Here is a 25,581-nt window from a genome sequence, read left to right on the forward strand (position 1 = left end):
GAAATTGAGAAGCTATAGCATATTGAAATTTACTGTAATGATGAAAATAAGTGACCCAAGTTATTCACACTTTTGAACATGATGATGTCATCACAATTTTAAAAATGGTAAATCATGCAGAAGATAATTGATTGACCTAGACAATATAAAAAAAATAGGAGGAAATGGAATACGGAAAGTGGAGATGTGCTCTATTAAATGTGATGAGCTATGACGAGAGAGACAAAAATCCTCTATTTTATATTCGAGTGGCCATACGATGACGTCATAATGTTCTGTTAGCCATATTGATGCATGATTCGATATCTACAACTCATCTACTTCCATAATATGTAATAACAATAAACTTCACCATGTGGTTTAGAAACTATGACTGTTCGCTCGTATGACAGGATTTTAAGTAGAAATTGTTTGAAAGTTAGTAAAATTACTAGAAAAGGCTGGAAAAACATAAATCACGCAAAAAAAGATGCACTCGGTGCTACGTGCGCACCGCGCGCGTAAAAATTTGCGGCAAATGGTAATTTTTGACATGCTTAAAATTACTTGATGTAATTTTACTAACTTTCAAACAATTTCGACTTAAAATCATACAAGTCATACAAGCACGTCGAATTGGACAATTTGCGCGCGAAATTGATTTTATCGCATTTTAAATTGTTAACGTAACGCGTAACTTTCTGTGAAACATACCATTTTTAATCCAGAGAAAGTTTGCCCTTGATATGACTTAAAATTTCACCAAGTGGCAATACAAAATGATTTTGGTTTTTAATCTATGATCAATCATTGAAATTCATAAAATCGTGCGTAAGTCACGTTGCGCAACTCTAAAGTCATAAAATGAAGTTTCTTGCACATCTACAGCTATAGGTCAATCTTATGATAAGGTTATACAATCTTATGTTGGTCTGAATTAGAGATACGCTGCAAACAAAATTTGTGGAAAGAAAGAAGAATAAAGCACGTCATACGTTAGAATATTGCGCACAGTATAACGATTATGCCATTGAAAAAATGTTAGTGTGCTCCCTATTTTGTGTAGAATTTATGACCGTTTTAAAAAAGGCATAATTTTTGACGAATTTTTGAACTTTTTCATAAAAAAAACATGCACAAATTGTCCAATTCGACGTGCTCGTATGACGTAATTTTAGGTCGAAATTGTTAAAAAATTACTAGAAAAGGCTGGAAAAACAAAAAACACGAAAAAAAAGATGTTTTTAGCGCTACATGCGCACAGCTCGCGTAAAAATTTGCGTGCACGTGGGAATTTTTGACATGCTCAAAGGACATGAAACGCGTAGAAAGTTGATTAGAAATTGATTTTTCGCATTGTAAAATTTTAAACGTGCGTGCGCGCGTAACTTTTTGTGAAACATGCCATTTTTAATCCATAGAAAGTTTGACCTTGATATGACTTAAATTTTGTGTCGGTGTCAATACAAAATGACTTTTGGTTTTTAATCTATGATCAATCATTGAAATTCATAAAATCGCGCGTAAGTCATGTTGCGCAACTCTAAAGTCATAAAACGAAGTTTCTTGCACATCTACAGCTACAGGTCAATCTTATGACAAAGTTATACAATCTTATGTTGACCAGAATTAGAGATACGCTGCGAACAAAATTCCGGGAAAGAAAGAAGAATAAGATAGAACTAGATTTGAACTCGTCACTTCGACGAGTTCGGGTTATCCGCGCAAACGCAACATGCACATACTTTAAACTATATGAACTTCGTCAATTATTATACCATCCTATGACATGAATGAAGTATGTTTACAGTGCTGAATTGTACCTATTTTGTAGCATACAGCATATTACAGTATTTACAGAATACACTGTATGTTATATACAGTGTAGCATAGACGAAATTACGAGACCCATCTTTTAAATCCAATTATTAACACGATGATGTCATCAAATTGACATATAAGGAAAACAATTTTAGAAGATAATTATCTAAATAATTACATTAATACAAATTTGAAGAATTTTGAAAACGTAAAAGAAAGATGCGCTCTCGTTTAAACGCAATGAACTTTTACGCAAGAGATGAAAATATGACTTTTTGAATTCAACTGGCCATATGATGACGTCACAACATCTGATTGGCAAAATATTCACATGAATTCGTATCTACAATCCAATAGCTTCCAGAAAACGTTTTAATCATGATTACCACTTTTTATTCTGACGAGCTATAACAGATTGAAATTTACTGTAAAGATGAAAATAGGGGACCCACGTTATTTACATTTTTAAACATGATGACGTCATAAAAATTAAAATATTTTTAACTCATGCGAAAGACAGTTGATTGAGCTAGAGAGTATTAAAATATCTGTGGAAATGGAATACGTATTAGCGAGATGCGCTCTATTTAATGTGATGAGCAATAACAAAAGAGTAAAAAATCCTATATTTTAGATTCGTTTGGCCATACGATGACGTCATAACACCCGAGGGGTAAAGATTCTGCATGAATTCATATCTACAACATATCTGCTTACATATTAAATTAAAAAAATTGGGTGTCATGGATGATCCTGAGGAGCTATAATGGATTCAAAATAGGCATAATTTTGACAATATTTTGTCATTTTTGTAACTAAAACGCGCGCAAATTGTCTAAATCAACGTGTTCGTATGACGTCATTTTAATTTGAAATGATGTAAATCTTTTTTAAAATGATTAGGAAAAACTGTAAAATCATAATTCAAGAGAAAAACACATGATTTTCATGCTCCGTGCGCACCTTACGCGTAAATTTTTTCGCGCGCGCGGGAATTTTTTACATGCTCAAAATGTCATGATCAGCGTAGAAAGTTGATTAGAAATTAATTTTGCGCATTTTAAAATTTTAAATGCGCGTGCGCGTGTAACTTCTTGTGAAACATGCCATTTTTAATCCATAGAAAGTTCGCCCTTGATATGAATTAAATTTTCACCAAGTGTCAATACAAAATGACTTTTGGTTTATAATCTATGATCAATCATTAAAATTCATAAAATCGCACGTAACTTACGCTGCGCGCGACTCTAACGTCATATAATGAAATTTCTTGCACATCTACAGCTACAGGTCAATCTTATGACAAAGTTATGCAATCTTATGTTGACCATAATTAGAGATACGCTGCGAACAAAATTCCGGGAAAGAAAGAAGAATAACAAAGAAGATGATGAAGATGAAAAAAAAGATATTTACAATCACAAGGGTTATCCGCAACTAAGTTGCGGATAACCAACTAGATTTGAACTCGTCACTACGGACGAGTTAGGTTATCCGCAGCCCAAAAGCCACGTGCACGTCATACGTTAGAATATTGCACACAGAAAAAGATTATTATGACTACTATACTATACTATACTATAGGTCCCTGGATAAATTGTTTATCACAAATAGCCAATCAGTACTTAGTCTTATTTGGCCTGCTACATTATAGCAGTAGGTAGGAAATAAATGATTTGGGCTATACCAAATGCCGTTACAGTATATACAGTATAATCTTTATACGTACTATATACAGTTCAGAATAGGTGAAAATAAGTGACCAAAGTTATTGACGCTTTTGAACATGATGACGTCATCACAAATTTAAAAATGGTAAATCATGCGAAAGACAATTGATTGACCTAGACATTATATAAAAATAGGAGGAAATAGAATACGGATAAGTAGAGATGAGCTCTACTAAATGTGATGCGCTATGACAAAAGAGACAAAAATCCTATATTTTATATTCGAGTGGCCATACGATGACGTCACAATGTCCGGTTAGCCATATTGATGCATGATTCAATATCTACAACTCATCTACTACAAGAATATGTAACTAGACATGAAACTCGTCACTTTGACGAGTTAGTTATCCGCACCACGACAAACGCCACGTTCACATCATACGTTGGAATATTGCACACAGATAAAGATTATGGCATTATGACAAGAACTGAAGAATATGATATGCTGTTAGTGCTGAATTCTGTCAATTTTGTGTCATATAGCATATACATGCAAACAGTATAATCTGTATACATATTACATACAGTGTAGAATAGGTGAAATTACGGGACCCGCCATTTATTCCAATTTTTAACATGGCGACAGTATCAAAATGAAACACTTGGATAGCAATTTCAGAAGGAAATTATCTCAGGAACAACATATTAACGTGTAGAAGAAATTTGAATACATAAAATATAGATGCGCACCCTTTTAAATGTGATGAACTATTACGCAAAATATGAAAATTTGACCTTTTTAATTAAACTTGTCATATGATGACGTCACAACATCTGATTGACAAAATGTTCACATGAATTCGTATCTACAATCCAATAGCTTCCAGAAAACGTTTTAATCGTGATTATCACATTTTATTCTTACGAGCTATAACAGATTAAAATTTACTGTAAAGATAAAATTAATGACCCACATAATTTAAATTTTTAGGCATGATGACGTTATAAAAATTAAAATATTTTTAACTCATGCGAAAGAAAATTGATTGACCTAGATAATATTAAAATCTAGGAGAAAATGGAAGACGGATAAGCGTGATGCGCTCCATTGAATGTGATGAGCAATAACGAAAGAGACAAAAATCCTATTTTTTACATTTGTGTGGCCATACGATGACGTCACAACATCCGTAAGGAAAAAATTCTGCATGAATTCATATCTACAACATATCTGCTTACATATTAAGTTAAAAAACTCGGGGGTAACGGTTGATCCTGAGGAGCTATAATAGATTCAAAATAGGCATAATTTTGACAATATTTTGTAACTTTTGCAACTAAAACGCATGCAAATGGTCTAAATCAACGTGTACGTATGACGTCATTTTAATTTGAAATGATGTCAATCTTTTTAAAAATGACTAGGAAAGGCTGGAAAATCACAATTTAATAGAAAAAAACATGATTTTCATGCTGCGTGCGCACTGCACGCGTAAAATTGTTCGCGCGCGCGGGAAATTTTGACATGCGCAAAATGTCATGAATGGCGTAAAAAGTTGATTAGAAATTAATTTTGCGCATTTTAAAATTTTAAATGCGCGTGCGCGCGTAACTTCTTGTAAAACACGCCATTTTTAGTTAACTAAAAGTTTGCCCTTGATATGACTTAAATTTTCATAAAGGGTAAAAAAAAAATTACGCTTGGTTTTTAAGCTATGATCAATCATAAAAAATCATAAAATCGCGCGTAAGTCACGTTGCGCAACTCTGACGTCATTCAAAATAGGAGGTGCACAACTTCACGTAAATGCCCATGTGTTGACAAAGTTATGAAATGTTATGTTTACCCATTTTAGAGAAACGCTCCTCACAAAAAGGAAGGAAAGAAAGAAGAATAATACAGAAAAATATTGATCCAATACAATCACAAGGAGTTATCCGCTACTAAGCGGATAACTAATTATAAAAAAGTTCACCACGTAGTTTAGAATCTATGACTGTTATAAAAAAAGGCATAATTTTGACAAATTTTTGAACTTTTCATCAAAATTGCGCGCAAATTGTTTAATTCTACGTGCTTGTATGACGTGATTTTAAGGCAAAATTGATTGAAAATTAGTAAATTTACTATAAAAGATAGAAAAAACAAAAATCCAGCAAAAAAAAACATGTTTTTGCGCTACATGCGCACGCGCGCGTATTTTTACTTTATTTGGGAATTTTTAAAATGCTCAAAATGACATGAAACGCGTAGAAAGTTGATTAGAAGTTGATTTTTCGCATTTTGAAATTGTAAACGCACGTGCGCGCGTAACTTTCTTTGCAACATGCCATTTTTAATCCATAGAAAGTTTGCGCTTGTTATGACTTAAATTTTCACCAAGTGTCAATACAAAATGACTTTTGGTTTTTAATCAATGATCAATCATTGAAATTCATAAAATCGCGCGTAACTTAAGCTGCGCGACTCGAAAATCATAAAACAAAGTTTCTTGCACATCTACTGCTACAGGTCAATCTTATGACAAAGTTATAAAATCTTATGTTGGCCATAATTAGAGATACGCTGCGAACAAAATTCCTAGAAAAACTAGATTTGAACTCGTCACTTTGACGAGTTCGGGTTATCCGCGCAAACGCAACATGCACATACTTAACTATATAAACCTCGACAATTATTATGCCATCCTATGACATGAAATAAATATGTTTACAATACTCCTGAATTGTACCTATTATGTTGCATACAGCATATTACAGTATTTACAGAATAAACTGTATATGTTATATACAGTGTAGCATAGACGAAATTACGAGACCCATCTTTTAAATCCAATTTTTAACACGATGACGTCATCAAATTGACATATAAAGATAACAATTTTAGAAGATAATTATCTAAATAATTACATTAAAACAAATTTGAAGAATTTTGGGCACGTAAAAGTGAGATGCGATCTCGTTTAAACGCAATGAACTTTTACGCAGGAGATGAAAATATGACTTTTTGAATTCAACTGGCCATATGATGACGTCACAACATCTGATTGGCAAAATATTCACATCAATTCGTATCTACAATCCAATAGCTTCCAGAAAACGTTTTAATCATGATTATCACTTTTTATTCTGACGAGCTATAAACAGATTGAAATTTACTGTAAAGATGAAAATAAGTGACCCACGTTATTTACATTTTTAGACACGATGATGTCATAAAAATTACAATATTTTTAACTCATGGGAAAGATAGTTTATTGACCTAGACAGTATTAAAATATCTGAGGAAATGGAATACGTATAAGCGAGATGCGCTCTATTTAATGTGATGAGCAATAACGAAAGAGTAAAAAATCCTATATTTTACATTCGTGTGGCCATACGATGACGTCATAACATCCGAGTGGTAAAGGTTCTGCATGAATTCATATCTACAACATATCTGCTTTCATATTAAATTTAAAAAATTGGGGGTCGTGGTTGATCCTGAGGAGCTATAATAGATTCAAAATAGGCATAATTTTGACAATATTTTGTAACTTTTGCAACTAAAACGCATGCAAATGGTCTAAATCAACGTGTACGTATGACGTCATTTTAATTTGAAATGATGTCAATCTTTTTAAAAATGACTAGGAAAGGCTGGAAAATCACAATTTAATAGAAAAAAACATGATTTTCATGCTGCGTGCGCACTGCACGCGTAAAATTGTTCGCGCGCGCGGGAAATTTTGACATGCGCAAAATGTCATGAATGGCGTAAAAAGTTGATTAGAAATTAATTTTGCGCATTTTAAAATTTTAAATGCGCGTGCGCGCGTAACTTCTTGTAAAACACGCCATTTTTAGTTAACTAAAAGTTTGCCCTTGATATGACTTAAATTTTCATAAAGGGTAAAAAAAAAATTACGCTTGGTTTTTAAGCTATGATCAATCATAAAAAATCATAAAATCGCGCGTAAGTCACGTTGCGCAACTCTGACGTCATTCAAAATAGGAGGTGCACAACTTCACGTAAATGCCCATGTGTTGACAAAGTTATGAAATGTTATGTTTACCCATTTTAGAGAAACGCTCCTCACAAAAAGGAAGGAAAGAAAGAAGAATAATACAGAAAAATATTGATCCAATACAATCACAAGGAGTTATCCGCTACTAAGCGGATAACTAATTATAAAAAAGTTCACCACGTAGTTTAGAATCTATGACTGTTATAAAAAAAGGCATAATTTTGACAAATTTTTGAACTTTTTCATCAAAATTGCGCGCAAATTGTTTAATTCTACGTGCTTGTATGACGTGATTTTAAGGCAAAATTGATTGAAAATTAGTAAATTTACTATAAAAGATAGAAAAAACAAAAATCCAGCAAAAAAAAACATGTTTTTGCGCTACATGCGCACGCGCGCGTATTTTTACTTTATTTGGGAATTTTTAAAATGCTCAAAATGACATGAAACGCGTAGAAAGTTGATTAGAAGTTGATTTTTCGCATTTTGAAATTGTAAACGCACGTGCGCGCGTAACTTTCTTTGCAACATGCCATTTTTAATCCATAGAAAGTTTGCGCTTGTTATGACTTAAATTTTCACCAAGTGTCAATACAAAATGACTTTTGGTTTTTAATCAATGATCAATCATTGAAATTCATAAAATCGCGCGTAACTTAAGCTGCGCGACTCGAAAATCATAAAACAAAGTTTCTTGCACATCTACTGCTACAGGTCAATCTTATGACAAAGTTATAAAATCTTATGTTGGCCATAATTAGAGATACGCTGCGAACAAAATTCCTAGAAAAACTAGATTTGAACTCGTCACTTTGACGAGTTCGGGTTATCCGCGCAAACGCAACATGCACATACTTAACTATATAAACCTCGACAATTATTATGCCATCCTATGACATGAAATAAATATGTTTACAATACTCCTGAATTGTACCTATTATGTTGCATACAGCATATTACAGTATTTACAGAATAAACTGTATATGTTATATACAGTGTAGCATAGACGAAATTACGAGACCCATCTTTTAAATCCAATTTTTAACACGATGACGTCATCAAATTGACATATAAAGATAACAATTTTAGAAGATAATTATCTAAATAATTACATTAAAACAAATTTGAAGAATTTTGGGCACGTAAAAGTGAGATGCGATCTCGTTTAAACGCAATGAACTTTTACGCAGGAGATGAAAATATGACTTTTTGAATTCAACTGGCCATATGATGACGTCACAACATCTGATTGGCAAAATATTCACATCAATTCGTATCTACAATCCAATAGCTTCCAGAAAACGTTTTAATCATGATTATCACTTTTTATTCTGACGAGCTATAACAGATTGAAATTTACTGTAAAGATGAAAATAAGTGACCCACGTTATTTACATTTTTAGACACGATGATGTCATAAAAATTACAATATTTTTAACTCATGGGAAAGATAGTTTATTGACCTAGACAGTATTAAAATATCTGAGGAAATGGAATACGTATAAGCGAGATGCGCTCTATTTAATGTGATGAGCAATAACGAAAGAGTAAAAAATCCTATATTTTACATTCGTGTGGCCATACGATGACGTCATAACATCCGAGTGGTAAAGGTTCTGCATGAATTCATATCTACAACATATCTGCTTTCATATTAAATTTAAAAAATTGGGGGTCGTGGATGATCCTGAGGAGCTATAATAGATTAAAAATAGGCTTAATTTTGACAATATGTTGTCACTTTTGCAACTAAAACGCGCGCAAATGGTCTAAATCAACGTGTTCGTATGACGTCATTTTAATTTGAAATGATGTAAATCTTTTTTAAAATGACTAAGAAAGGCTGTAAAATCATAATTCAAGAAAAAAACACATGATTTTCATGCTCCATGCGCACCTTACGCGTAATTTTTTTCGTGCGCGTGGGAATTTTTGACATGTTTAAAATGTCATGATCAGCGTAGAAAGTTGATTAGAAATTAATTTTGCGCATTTTTAAATTTTAAATGCACGTGCGCACGTAACTTCTTGTGAAACATGTCATTTTTAATCCATAGAAAGTTTGCCCTTGACATGACTTAATTTTTCACCAAGTGTCAATACAAAATGACTTTTGGTTTATAATCTATGATCAATCATTAAAATTCATAAAATCGCACGTAACTTACGCTGCGCGACTCTAACGTCATATAACGAAATTTCTTGCACATCTACAGCTACAGGTCAATCTTATGACAAAGTTATGCAATCTTATATTGACCATAATTAGAGATACGCTGCGAACAAAATTCCGGGAAAGAAAGAAGAATAACAAAGATGATGAAGATGAAAAAAAAGATATTTACAATCACAAGGGTTATCCGCAACTTAGTTGCGGATAACCAAAAAAAAAAAGAAAAAAAAAAAAAAGATCCTGACAATAACAAGGGGTTATCCGCCAAGTGCGGATAACCAAAAAAAAAAACACAATATGACAATGACAAGGGGTTATCCACCAAGTGCGAATAACCAAAAATAGATCCTGACAATAAGAAGGGGTTATCCGCCAAGTGCAGATAACCAATTATACTGCAAATGTTAACATTATCCTGTACACACCATACTTTAGATGTTAAAGCAATAAAAGAACTGAACCTAATACAATGTTTCTAAACGCTTTACACACAAAAATCCATAAAATATCTTAAGATAACCAAAAAAGGAGAAGATGCAGAGGAACCATTTACACTGCTCCGTTCTCCAGCACTTTTAAGCTTGCCGGAACAGAATTCACAGGAGCTTGAATGAAAAAGGTATCTGTATCATATCCTACCGAGAAAGTAAAAGATGTTGCTGAAGAATTTTTTAAAACGGATAGATGTCGCCTCTTTAATAGCTTGTTGCATATAGAATTTCTAGATTAAAAAGTTTATAGAAATTCTATATACTAGAGGGTTCGCTCGCTTCACTCGCTCCCCCTCTAGGAAGTGTAGACGATGGTTCTCGGAATGATAATGACTCGAGTAAAGAGGACGTTCTCCTTGTACGTTTTATCTGTTGGTTACCATTATTGAAAATGCTTGACATTCATAAAACTAAACCTACTCTGTTTCACAGTGTCTTAGATGATTAATAACATTTTAAAGTATAGTGAAGGGATAGGCCTATGTTTAATTATTTTTTTTTTAATAATATGGTAACATTTATAATCAAATAAAATCCTCTAATAGATATAAAAAGTGATAAAAAAGAATAACAAATGCTTGGTAAATAACAGTGCAATGAATTCTACTACAAATAATATAATTGTGTTATTATAAATATAGTAGTGTGTGTATAAATGTGGATGGGCGTTTATTAGATAGTTGGGTTGGTGGGGGGTGGGGGGCCATTATTATTCAAAGTGATGTTTTATTGGGGAGGCGTTTATTCAAATTAATGCCATCTTAATAATTAATACATTATTTAATTTAAACATCTTTTGAAACTAACTTCCGCAACAGAGTGGTCCGTTTCGACGGCTTGCAACATGGGCCAGCTTACTCAATAAAACTCGCCTATCGGGATTTCACTCGATTTTAAACAAAAACATCAGATCTCCCTATGTAATTTTATAATACTATTCCCCACAATATATTCCGATGCTTTATCTAAAACAAATTAATTGCAGTAGTTCACGATCAGGTGAACCACTAAAATATTTCTATTTAACTATTTAATATTGAATGTCGCCACCAACGGCCATTTTGCGGGAAGTCACAAGACCCGGAAGCCAATTGAACAACAGCGCTAGTGTGTGAAAATCACCCTGTGATATCCACAAATTTCAATAGGTAACGCTAAATTTTGTCGTTGTAAAAGACAAAAATGGAACAATAGCGTAGTACTGAAAACTAATGTTATCAAATCTATGTTTCACGGTACATCTGAGATAGATAAGGTAGGTATATAAGGCGGAGATTTATACCAAAGTTTTTCCATTGTGCTCGCCTATGTCAGAATTAACCATAATTTATATAGATAAATTCTCTATATAGAATGTCTATAGATTAAAAAGTTTATACAAATTCTATATATTCTCTATAAAATTTCTATAGATTAAAAAGTTTATAGAAACTCTATACATTCTCTATATAGATTAATTTCTTTAGAATGTATTTATAATATAAATATCTATATAAAAACATAAACATTTCTATGAACTCTATAAACACTCTATAGAATTCTAGTATTTTCCTACGGGAAGACACTCCTCAACTCCTGGTCAATCTTGACTTTAGAAAGGTCATTGTTGCAGTGACAGAGTTTGTTTGTATTTACTGTTATTTAAACAAATTATAAACCCCAGCAGGATTTGAACCATGTAAAGCTAATACCTAAAGCAGAAAAATGTGTCATTTATTATGCTCCCTATCAGTGGATATATTTTGCCAAGTACTTCACTCAGTTTCTGAGTGCTTTCATTTGTTTGTTAGCACTCAAAAAGTAATTACTAGATCTTTACCAAAATGAAAATACAGATAGATATGTGTTCAAGGGCCACTCCATTGCATTTTGGAGGCAATCCGGACCACGGTCCGAATTCTGGACCACTTTTTAGTATAATTTTCAGACCTGCTAGTGTTGAAAGATAGGAAAGAATTTTCAAAAACAGTCTTAAAATAACAAGTAAACTGAAATTAAATTTTCTTGAGAACTACTTGTCCAAAAAACTTCATTTCTGTACAAGAGGCAAGAGTTATAATTTGTAATTTTTAATTTTAAAACATAAATTGATTTAATTTACAGGTTTTTTGATACGAGTAGTTTAAAAAAACCCTATTTCTTTTCAAATTTACCCGTTTGTTTTTGGCGTTACTGTTCTATTGTTAGTCAACAGAATCTATTGTTAGTTGAAAGGCTGGTTACATTACACCAAATTCGCATACACATGCTTGTAGTGAAATTAGCCTAAATCACACACAAATATATATATATTTTCCCGGAGAAATCTTATGTAGCAGAATTTTACAGTAGACGGAGGTATGCACTCTGGTAGTGGCTTTCTAGTTTCTTTTGTAATGGAAAGAATAATTTTGCTTATTTAAAATTATGAAAACATTTTGTGAATTACTTCACTTTCCACAAATTTAAAATATTATTATTTTACATTTGACACAGTTCAGATCAGCACAATATTTTAAATTAAATTTTGAATTTATGCTTTAGGAAGCAGAATGTGAAAAGTCCATGTTGGATGAAAAGTATGATGCTGATACAAAGGTTGCCGACTCTAATCGACAATTTCAAATGTTGAAGGCAGGTTATGAAAAAGAAGTCAATGCCAAGGTATGTTAAACCATATTGTAAATACCAACTACTTTGTTTTGAAATAGAAGTTTTAAAATGGATATGAAAGGATTTTAAAATTTCAAAAAAATTACTTTGTACTGTATGAATCCTTTTAATGTTAATAAACAACACACAAAAAATTAGATTCAAATACCTAGTAGAACTTGAGAAATAAACAAATTAAATTTGTGTATAAAACGACCGCAAAATAGCCGACCAACTGGCACGCCATCTTAATTTTTATGAACGTTCTATACGCACGTACGAGATTGTCAAGTTTAGAGTTTGAAACACCCGGGGTTGTAGCCACGGCAGCAGTCGTTTTGTGATTGGTTAATGAATTTTAATACAGGCCAATCACCATCTTGTCTCGTTCACGGACACGGTGTTTAAACAAAATAAACAAACCGAGACTCACATGTTGCAAGCTCCCTGTTGCTGCAGTCGTGGAAAATATCGATATTTCACAAATCAATAAAAAGTTGTCTGCAAAGATTGTACGTGAAAATAAGAAAGGGTGTATTTGTACATCTCACTCTAAACCACTCACGCAGACTACAAAGTAGGCTAGGTCTAGTAGACTATAGTTTCTTCTAACTTCGCTAGAAAAATGGAAAATGAATACAGTATAATTAATGGCACGAAGACAAATGTATACATTCTATATTCCATATCACATGTTTATCTGCCCTCAAAACAAAATAATAATTTAATGTAATGTATTATGTAGGTTTGATCAACAGTTTAAAGGGGGGTTCCGGGTTTAAAATGAATAGTAAAAAATGTAAAATATATTTGTTTGTCTCTTGAACGGTAAAAGTTTCAATTTATATAAGCGCCCAGTGAAGCAGAACGAAGGCTGTGAAATGAGGCCAGATTACAAGTGCAGCTACGGCGATATGACACTGTGTTACAGAATAGGAAATTCGTGAAATGGTCAATCTTCCGACGACTCGTTATCATTAACCATATCAATTACTTTTGTAAAATTATACTTATCTGATGTAATTTTAGTCGGTCTTCCCATTTATAAAGTCAATTTTCTATGAAAATTCATAAAAACAGTAAAAAATTAGATATGTTTGCACTTTATGTTTGCCGATTTTCGCACTGACTTAGGGAAAGCCTTCAAAATCAATGAAGCGTAACGTATACATTCCTGCTAGCTGAGCGAGGAGAGCGAGACGACGATACACATGCTCTCTCTGCCCATGCCTGGCATCGTCACGTGATAAGCAGATACAGTATACAATACCAAACTGGTCGGGTCGAGTATAATCACAACATGAACGATGTACAGTAATTGAAGGTCGACTCGACCTACCGGAATGGTATAGATAATATAGCTCGAATGAGAGAGTTGGAATATTTGTAAACATAAGTATTGCTTAACAAGTGTAGCCTATAGTAAAAGGCCTGGTAGTATCAATTCGCATAGGGTCTACTACACTAGCTAGCTCAATTTTTAACTGGGCCGGATTGGCTAGGTCTCCTTCCTACTACCTGGTCTACTTGCTTGATGCAGTATCCGCTTTTTTGGAGAGTAAACTAGGCCTAGCCTAGGCCTATTTTAGGCCTACTTAGACGATGCGGGACACCATACGTGCGGACGGCGATCGGACCTTGTTTTGACTCAATATTTACAGCCGATTTTGTAGAATGTTTTAGGTTTAGATTGTTTAGGAGTTTGGTTGATAGGATGAGTTTGGAATCCACTGAGTTTTGTTATTTATGGGCCAATCGTTTAGAGTAGGCTAGCTAGGCCCGTGATGGGCCCCAATGTTTTAACGTAGCCATCGTGGCATAGAATCCCTAGTCAGAATGGCTCTCACCCATGAAAAAAATGATTTAGGCTAGGCCTAGCCTAGTACGTGAAGCCGATAATACGATCTGTACTATTCGAGGTATAAAAATAGTATATAATTTATGACTCCGTAATCTGTACTAAATTTTGTATTTCATTAAATGTCAAATAAATATATGCTACTACTGTTATTATTACACTTTAGGCCTAGCTTAGGAAATCTACAAAAATGTATTTCACAATGATCGGGTGGTCGTCGTTTGACAGGGGGAGAGAGATGTAAATTAGTTGACAAACACAACGTACATGACGTCGCGAGTTTGGAATCCACTGATGACGTGACTTTGTGAATATCTCATGAATATTAATGAGCTTCCCTAAGCTGCTGAAAAACAGACTTTCCGAGAATTTACCCTAAAATGTATATGAAATTTAATTTTTTTAATTTCTCGTTATTACTTCTTCATTCTGACATGTCTATATTGTTATAATATCTTTTATTTAATAAATAAACGATATTTAAAAGCAATTTTAAACCCAGAATCCCCCTTTAATGGCAATGCTCAGTATCTGTTACCTTAATATTATAAAATGACTCTAAACATTTGCGCTTCCTTCCATTCCATCAATCAATGCATTTGCTTATCCTGTCCATCAATTATCATAGTAGCACTGCAATTATAGAAAAAATACAAACGAATTGTTTATGTATACTGTTAATAATATATGATACAAGCTCAAATACCCCTAACTATGCCTGGCCTTAGAAATCCATCTCTATTCATTGTATTGGGAATCCTAATATTTAGTATTCAAGGTTGCCTAGCCTACTAGGCATGTAATAAAAAAAAATTATTTTAATAATGCCTTAGTCAGAAACGGACACTACCACACACAACAATATTAATAAACGTAACACAATTGTGCCTACCATTAACAATACATTTTCAAACACTATTTACTCGTCCAACCGTTTCTTCAAAACGATGTTAACACCCATGTTAACAAGAGGCTAACCTTCCGATGTTTAATGTGGACGAATTTCCATCAATTTCAGTTAATTACAACAAAATAATAATAATAAAATGAATGTTTCAATAATACGTGTATAATAAATAGCGAAATAAACATCGCTCGCGAGAGGAGGGTCGAGGGAGAGGCCGAAATGTGATCGACTCTGATTCTCACGCATGCGCAAAATAACTCCGTGTACCCAGCAAGATAGGCATTTTGCTATGAATTTCGTGAAAGGTGGCCTTGAAAAACGAAATTAAAATCCGTTTTAAAAAAAGGATGGTTGATAATATGAATTAATTTTATTCGATTAAGCTAACATACTTATCCAAGAATAAAAATATCAAAGCGATAAGTAATTACTACCATGCTTTCGCATCAATCAATGATTTACTCATAAATTCCTATCTCTGTAATACAAAAATAACTTTTAGTGACGTCACAAAAAGTTTTTCACAGGTTTCCCATGGGCGTTTTGAGGGCGTTGTCGTCGTCCAAAACATTAAGTATGACTATAGTAATCTTGAAACTGATTGATCTACACGTTGAGCCAATAAAATGATATTGCTAGAAACCCTTTCATATCCATTTTAAGCTGCACTTGATATACAGAGTATTAAATTGTTATTTTTATGTACATTTTACAATGCTAAATTTATTAGTTATCCGCTTGGTATACCAAGCGGATAACTCCTTGTTATTGTATGAGATCAATATTTTTTTTCTGTATTATTCTTCTTTCCTTCCTTCCTTTTTGTGAGTCGTGTTCCTCTAAAATGTGTAAACATAACATTTCATAACTTTGACAACATATGGGCATTTACGTGAAGTTGTGCACCTCCTATTTTTGAATGACGTCATAGTTGCGCAACGTGACTTACGCGCAATTTTATGAATTTCAATGATTGATCATAGATTAAAAACCAAAAGTCATTTAGTATTGACACTTTGACAAAATTTAAGTCATATCAGGGGCAAACTTTCTACGGATTAAAAATGGCATGTTTCACAAGAAGTTACGCGCGCACGCGCATTTAAAATTTCAAAATGCGCAAAATTAATTTCTGATCAACTTTTTACGCGTTTCCACAAAAATTCCCACGGGCGCGCAATTTTTTACGAAATTTTATTTTGAAAACAATTTAGACCTTTTCCAGTTTAAATAACGCCATACGAACACGTTGAATTAGACAATTCGTGCGCGTTTTTTATGAAAAAGCTTAAAAAATCGTCAAAATTATGTCTTTTTTTAAACAGTCATAGTTTCTAAAGTAAACCGTTAACCATTTATTTTTATTACAAAATCTAGAAGTTGATGAGTTGTAGATATCGGATCATGCATCAATAAGGCTAAAAAAACATTGTGACGTCATCGTATGGCCACACGAATGTAAAATATAGGATTTTTGTCTCTTTCGTTATTGCTCATCACATTCAATGGAGTGCATCACGCTTATCTGTATTCCTTTTTCTCCTACATTTATATATTGTGTAGGTCAATCAACTTTCTTTAGCATGAGATAAAAATATTTTAATTTTTATGACGTCATCATGCCTAAAAATTTTAATTACGTGGGTCATTAATTTCATCTTTACAGTAAATTTTAATCTGTAATAGCTCGTAAGAATAAAATGTGATAATCACGATTAAAACGTTTTCTGGAAGCTATTGGATTGTAGATACGAATTCATGTAAACATTTTGCCAATCGGATGTTGTGACGTCATCAGATGGCCAGTTGAATAAAAAAAGTCGTATTTTCATATTTTGCGTAATAGTTCATCACATTTAAAAGGGTGCGCATCTATATTTTACGTATTCAAATTTCTTCTACACGTTAATATGTTGTTCCTGAGATAATTTCCTTCTGAAATTGCTATCTAAGTGTTTCATTTTGATACCGTCGCCATGTTAAAAATTGGAATAAATGGCGGGTCCCGTAATTTCACCTATTCTACACTGTATGTAATATGTATACAGCTTATACTGTTTGCATGTATATACTATATGACACAAAATTGACAGAATTCAGCACTAACAGCATATCATATTCTTCAGTTCTTGTCATAATGCCATAATCTTTATCTGTGTGCAATATTCCAACGTATGACGTGCACGTGGCGTTTGTCGTGGTGCGGATAACTAACTCGTCAAAGTGACGAGTTTCATGTCTAGTTATAACCTGTTTTAGAAACTAATATTGTGGTTTATTACCGTAAAACATGTCATTTTTATGTACATTGTACAATGCTAAATTTATTCTAACCTGTTTTAAATACTATTATAGTGGTTTATATTACCGTAAAACCTCTGGGCTTCTTTTCAAGGTTTTTAAAAAAAGAAGCCCATCTAAAAAAAATCTCATCTCGAAAAGAAGCCTTCCTCTGTGGTTTGCAAAAGTAATCTTTTTGAGATAGACATTATTTGAATGTCAAAGAAATAGAATGCATGATTGCCAAGCAAAAGGAGGTACAAGTTGGATTTACATGATTAGGAAACTAGAGATATTTACCTTTAATATTATGTGGATTTGATGACAGGTTGCAAAGTTATTACAAATCAAAGTTAAAGGACAACTTGACCGAGTACCATATATACACATGATTTCAGAACAATCGCGAGATTAAGGATTTCGCCGAATGCAGTTTCACAGGTGCAGTCATTTTTGGAAAAAGTTGTCCATTAGAGTGAATAGAAATATGTATATTCTGAGTATTTTGATACCAACTACGACCATATCCGGCTATATCCATAGCCGGAACAGCTGTACAAAGTGCAAATACTAATATAACCAATTTTAATACTTCTGTTCCATTAACTAAGGATTATGCAAATGTTAAACCTGATAAAAATATTGTTACTAGTATATATAATTATAACAATAGCTCTTCTAAATGTAAGCAAACTCTTAATTTAATGTGTACTACTTGCCAAATTTGTTCATTATCTTATGACTTTTCTTGTTTTCCTAATCCTTCAATCAGACTTAATAATTGGTGGTGCGACAATTGTTTTATACAAAACGCTTTAATGGAACTACCTTTTTGTAATTACTTTAACAATTTTAATTATGAAATAAGTAGTAAAAAGGGCTTTAAAATTGCCCACTTAAATATACAATCACTTAGAAACAAATTAGACAATGTCAAAACACTTCTCCATGAATATAACTATGATATATTTTGTATAACCGAAACGTGGCTAAGCACCAATATTGATAACAATGAGATTTTAGTAGACGGATACAAGATTTGTAGGCTTGATAGACCAAATACTCAAGCTGGCGGTGGAGTTCTATGTTATATTAGAAGTGGTATTGCCTTTAAAGAAATCCAAGAGCTGAGATCTGAAAATGTTGAAGCTCTTTGGATTGAAATAAATTTACCATATTCTAAACCTTTACTTATAGGTAATATTTATAGTCCACCTAATGCTAAAGTTGAATATTTAAATGAACTTGACAACATGTTCCAACAAAGTACATCATTATATAATGATGTTGTGATCTTGGGAGACTTTAACTTAGATATAAATAATAATACTAACGCAAGAAAAATTAATAAAATAGCTAAAAATAGTAATCTTAACCAACTAATTAATGAATTTACAAGAATAACTAACACTAGTAAAACAATTATAGATTTTATTTTTGTCACTAATTGTAATATTTCAACAGCAGGAGTATCAAGCCATGGAATAAGTGATCACTCCTTAATATATCTAATTCGAAAAACTAAAAAAACACATATTCCTCCAAAGTTTATAACCTCTCGTTCTTTAAAAAAATTTGACCAAAACAAATTTATAGAAGATTTAAAATGTATTGACTGGGATCAAATCAAGCTTTACTCTAATGTTAACACTGTCTGGTTGCTATGGAAACACTTATTTGGTGAGTTATGTAATCGGCATGCCCCTTTAAAGACAAAGAGAGTGAAAGGATCACTTCCTGAATGGATAACCACTGATTATATAAGATTAACAAAAGACAGAGACTACTATTATAAGAAAGCTCACAAAACTAATGAACCTGAAGATTGGGACAAAGCTAAACAACTGAGAAATCAAGTTAATAATTTAAATAGGAATTTAAAAAGAAAATATTGTACAAATACTATTAACGAAAATGCTAAAAATCCTAAAAAATTATGGAATACAATAAATAAATTAATACCTAAAACTAAACCCAGTATAAATAATGTATATAAAGATAATAATAAAAACTATACATCCAATGATAAGGACACAGCCAATGTTTTCAATGCTCATTTTACTTCAATTGGAAGTTCTTTAGCAAATCAATTTACTAACTCCAATAATACTAACTCCAATAATTATACTAGTAACACTTCAGAAAATTGTTTTGCGGGTAACAAATTTGAATTTGATCTTCTTACCCCTGATTACATTTTTAACCAGTTATGTAAATTGTCAACTAATAAAGCTATGGGTGTTGATAACTTTGATTGCAAACTTCTTAAACTAGCTGCTCCGATAATTTGTGACTCACTCTCATATATTTGTAATCTTTCTATGTTCAGTTCTAGATTTCCAGATGAATGGAAACTAGCTAAGGTAACACCTGTATATAAAGATGGGGATATGTCAGACCCTTATAATTACCGCCCAATTTCTGTTTTACCCATACTTTCAAAACTCTTAGAACGTGCTGTGCATGATCAATTATACTTGTATTTAAGAACTAACAACCTTATAAATCCCTCCCAATCGGGCTTTAGAAAAGGTCACTCTACAGAAACTACTCTTTTAGATGTTACTGATTATATTTTAGATAACTTTGATAAAGGTATTTCATCTGCTGCTTTATTTCTTGACTTGAAGAAAGCATTTGATACAGTTAACCATGAAATATTACTTACCAAATTAAGGAATTATGGCTTAAATGATATTGCACTTCACTGGTTTAAATCATATTTAAGTGGACGATCTCAAGTTGTTTGTATAAATTCAACAAAATCTGACACCATGAATGTTAATATTGGTGTCCCACAAGGATCAATACTGGGACCTTTACTATTTATTTTATACGTAAATTCACTTCCTGAATTTTTATCATGTAAATGTGTGATGTATGCAGATGATACAACACTCTTATGTAGTTCATCTGACCCTTTAATACTTCAGAATCAACTCAATATCAATCTAAACAAAATTATAGAATGGTTTGACCATAATCAACTCACACTAAATCTTAATAAGACCAAGCTTATGGTTTTCAGCACAAATCAGAAAACGGCAACATTTAAGAATATAACTTTACTTCATAATAACGAAACTATTGAAAGAGTTGATTCTTTTAAGTATTTAGGTGTCATTTTTGATCCTCAACTAAATTGGAAGGAACATATAGACAAAATGTCTTGTAAAATAGCTAAACGTATCGGTGTGATTCGTCGTATTAAGATGTATCTTCCTATGTATACTTTAAAAATGTTAGCAAATGCTTTAATTATTCCATTATTTGATTATTGTTGCTGTGTTTGGTCCAATTGTAACATAAGTTTTTCAGATTCTCTTCAGGTTTTAATCAACAGATTAGGTAGAATATTGTTATCAGTAGACATGTATACCCCTATTAATGATATCTTAAGTACTCTTGGATGGAGTAGACTTACAGAAAAATGGAATGAAAATATTCTTATAATGCTATTTAAATGTTTAAAAGAAATAGCTCCAAGATACTTAACAATATTATTTCAATTTACTGTAGATAACCATAATAAATGCACTCGCTCCCAAAGTAATAATGATTTATCTATTCCGTTATGGAATAACTCTCAGGGTAAAAGAACTTTTGTTTATAGATCAACTAAATTATGGAATTCTCTACCAAATAACATAAAATCAGAACTCCATAATATGTCTTTGGCAACTTTTAAATCTTCACTATAGAAATCATATATGTATTAACCTTTTTGCCTTCACAATTGTAAATAGTTTTATATCTGTTTTCTTTCTTTTTGTTTTTCTTTTATATTTTATTTTTGTTGTAAATATGTTTACTGAACCACTTTGGAAATCAGTACATCTGTATTGAAAGTGTATTTCAGTTTAAAGAAAGAACAAATAAATAAATAAAATAAATAAATATCCACCCAACAATTTCTGAGATATGAAAAGTGTGCTCCAAGCCAAAAATGTTTGTGCCATGTAAAGGTCAAAATTAGGGGTTATTGACAGTTTTATGATTTTTATTACATTAAAACAAATATAAACATATACTTTGCGAGTAATTTGAGACCACAATTTTGAGCAGTAGTTGCTGAGATATTCATATGGCCAATTTCTTGACCAGTGGTCAGAAAAGGGGTTTCCGTCCACTTTTTTAGCAATAGTTGAAATAGACATAGAAATATGGGTCTTCACAACAAATATTCCAATACACCCAGTATTTACCAAGTTTACGTTAAGTCTTAACTTTGACCTTTTGGCCCCTGACCAAGCATCCAAATTTTTTTTCGGCCAACAGCAAAAAATTGATTTTTATTGATATATTATAAGGAAAAAAAAAACATAGTTTGCTAGAAGGTACAGGTAAACCCTTTCTGGCTCCCCAACTAAAAAAGACAATTAATGCAGCAACTAGACAACGTCAGGCTAGGCCTATAGCTAGTGTATGATGTTCGTATGTTACTGCTGTTTACTAGCTAGGTCTACAAATCCTAGCTAGGGTAGCCCTAAAGACCGTCTACGAGATGACATTCAACATTCGTTTATCATAATGTACTTTTAAGACAAAGAATAACCTGGTTTAAATGTTTTTAAAGTAATGCATTGTTTTTACAAAACAATGGGACTTTTATACCGGAGAATGGGACTTTTATACTGGAAGATGGTTGCTCGCCATGTTAATATTAAAAATTATAATAAAATATTAATTATTTATTTTAAAGCAAGTTGTCAAGAATAGACAATTGAAAGTTTTCCCTATTTAGTTTACAAACCTTTGAAAACAAAGAGGCAACTCCACTATTTAAACTTTTTTTCCCTAAACTTTTCCCAGAATGCAGAGGCCCAGTTGGCATATGAACTACAAGCAGCTAAAGAAAAGCAGAAGATTCGTAGTGAAGAGGTTGAAATTGAAGTTGTTGAGCGCCGCAAATTAATTGACATTGAATCACGTGAAATCCAAAGAAAAGAGAAAGAACTAATTGCTACAATCAAAAGACCAGCTGAAGCAGAATCTTACAGAGTAGAAACAATAGCTGATGGTATGAGGTAAGATGCTCAACTTGCTTTTTACCAAGTACCACCTAGGTACATTTTACAAATAGGCTTATTTCCTAGGCCTATATCTACAAAGTATTTAGAGTCACAAATGTTTAACTTTAAACATAGAACACACACAGTATTGGCAGCTAGAGCAGATGCAGAGAAGATTAAGATGTTGGGAGCAGCAGAAGCTTCAGCCATTGAAGCTACTGGTAAAGCAGAAGCAGAAAGGATGAGAATGAAAGCTGCTGCCTACAAGCAATATGGAGATGCTGCAATGATGAGTCTTGTACTAGATTCTCTGCCAAAGGTAACTGAAATTTAAATTCATGTTACCTCCTATATTTTTGTCTGTGATATTTTTGTGCGTTTGGCCTACACTTTGGTTCAGTATTTTTATAAAAATTAAAAACAGTGCTTTGATCATTTTTAATTTTTCTGATTGCTCTTTTTATTTTTTTTTATAACATTTTATACTGTAGGTCTTGTAAGAAATTGACTAAACATAAATTGGGCATTTTCCCACTCCGATAAAAAAGGAAAATTTGATATTAGGGAGGTTTGGCAACACTACGAATACAAAAACGGATATGTCACACATTTGTGAAACTTTTGAGCTGATCCCTATTTCATATTCGTAAAGCCTATTCGTGTTGACAAATATCATGTTACCTCCTATATTTTTGTCTGTGATATTTTTGTGCGTTTGGCCTACACTTTGGTTCAGTATTTTTATAAAAATTAAAAACAGTGCTTTGATCATTTTTAATTTTTCTGATTGCTCTTTTTATTTATAACATTTTATACTGTAGGTCTTGTAAGAAATTGACTAAACATAAATTGGGCATTTTCCCACTCCGATAAAAAAGGAAAATTTGATATTAGGGAGGTTTGGCAACACTACGAATACAAAAACGGATATGTCACACATTTGTGAAACTTTTGAGCTGATCCCTATTTCATATTCGTAAAGCCTATTCGTGTTGACAAATATCATGTTACCTCCTATATTTTTGTCTGTGATATTTTTGTGCGTTTGGCCTACACTTTGGTTCAGTATTTTTATAAAAATTAAAAACAGTGCTTTGATCATTTTTAATTTTTCTGATTGCTCTTTTTATTTATAACATTTTATACTGTAGGTCTTGTAAGAAATTGACTAAACATAAATTGGGCATTTTCCCACTCCGATAAAAAAGGAAAATTTGATATTAGGGAGGTTTGGCAACACTACGAATACAAAAACGGATATGTCACACATTTGTGAAACTTTTGAGCTGATCCCTATTTCATATTCGTAAAGCCTATTCGTGTTGACAAATATCATGTTACCTCCTATATTTTTGTCTGTGATATTTTTGTGCGTTTGGCCTACACTTTGGTTCAGTATTTTTATAAAAATTAAAAACAGTGCTTTGATCATTTTTAATTTTTCTGATTGCTCTTTTTATTTTTAGTCGCGTGCAAACGCGACTCTATAGCTCACTATGTCGGTCGGTTGGTTGGTCGGTAAACACTACCTCAAATTTGAGCACGCGACTGCAGCCATGTATATGGCCTTGTTTTTATAACATTTTATACTGTAGGTCTTGTAAGAAATTGACTAAACATAAATTGGGCATTTTCCCAGTCCAATAAAAAAGGAAAATTTGATATTAGGGAGGTTTGGCAACACTACTAAACAAAAACGGATATGTCACACATTTGTGAAACTTTTGAGCTGATCCCTATTTCATATTCGTAAGGCCTATTCGTAACTACAAAACGAGTATAGTTTTTGATCTGTTTTGCACATTTTTCATTGGATCAGGAATGATTCCCGATTATAATTTAATTATAGATAATTTATTGAGTAAGTAATTATTTAGTAATTTACTAAAAATGCCAGGTCAATTTTGATAAATAGCAGTTTTTAAAGTCCTCACTTGCTTTGATGTTATGCTAGGCCTACTGTAGGCAGCCAAGCAACACATACCTGCACTTCGTTCAAATTTACCACAGTCATTTTGGACGGTGCCCTCAATATTTCGTTTCCATGCTAAACAGATTTTTTCTGGCTTACGAAAACGAATATGTGTGTATGACATATCCTTTTTTGTTATCATATTCGTAGCATTGCGAAACCTCCCTCCATACAAAATACATTTTTGTTTTTTCCTATACAAGTTAAACTTTGAAACATTTTTATTAATCAACTCTGTCATGTTATCAAACAGTAGAACAAAAAGCAGGGTACTAAATCTTGGTTGAGTCTTTTTTAGAAGTCGGCTATGAAAATGGTTCAATAGCTTAAGAAATAATTAATGGTTAAAATTTGGAAAGCCACTGAGGATTGAAGAACAAAACAATTACTTAATTTTTTTTAGATTTGTATTTTCAATTCAGATTTCAATCAACTGTTAAAATTAAGTACAAAGACTAAAAGTTATAAACTATGAAGAAAGATGTATTATGACATGTCTTTAAATGAAGATATATTAGGACATTTCTTAACAATAAATGAAGGTGTATAATGAATGAGTTTGCTGCTGTTTTGTAGATTGCTGCAGAAGTTGCCGCTCCGTTGGCCAAGACTGATGAGATTGTATTGCTTGGTGATGATCGTACAACAACTGAAGTGACCAAGTTACTCAGTCAGTTACCACCAGCTGTCAAAGCATTGACTGGCAGTGACATCAGTAATGTAAGTAATACACTGACTTAAAACAATTCAAATTGATCAACATCAAAATGAGTC

The 25,581-nt window shown here is 32.5% G+C and overlaps 1 protein-coding gene across 1 annotated transcript in view; it reads left to right on the forward strand.

Annotated features, from left to right (window-relative positions):
- Positions 1 to 25,581, forward strand: part of LOC144835137 (flotillin-2-like) — a 64,580-nt gene that overhangs the window by 36,454 nt on the left and 2,545 nt on the right. The window contains exons 5-8 of the mRNA XM_078690189.1: positions 12,671 to 12,790; positions 22,636 to 22,850; positions 22,971 to 23,154; positions 25,384 to 25,527. Of these exons, the coding sequence (XP_078546315.1) occupies positions 12,671 to 12,790; positions 22,636 to 22,850; positions 22,971 to 23,154; positions 25,384 to 25,527 (663 nt within the window). The remainder of the gene's footprint in view (positions 1 to 12,670; positions 12,791 to 22,635; positions 22,851 to 22,970; positions 23,155 to 25,383; positions 25,528 to 25,581) is intronic.

Source organism: Antedon bifida, chromosome 2 (assembly GCF_963402885.1).
Source record: "Antedon bifida chromosome 2, ecAntBifi1.1, whole genome shotgun sequence".
Taxonomy (NCBI): Eukaryota; Metazoa; Echinodermata; class Crinoidea; order Comatulida; family Antedonidae; genus Antedon; species Antedon bifida.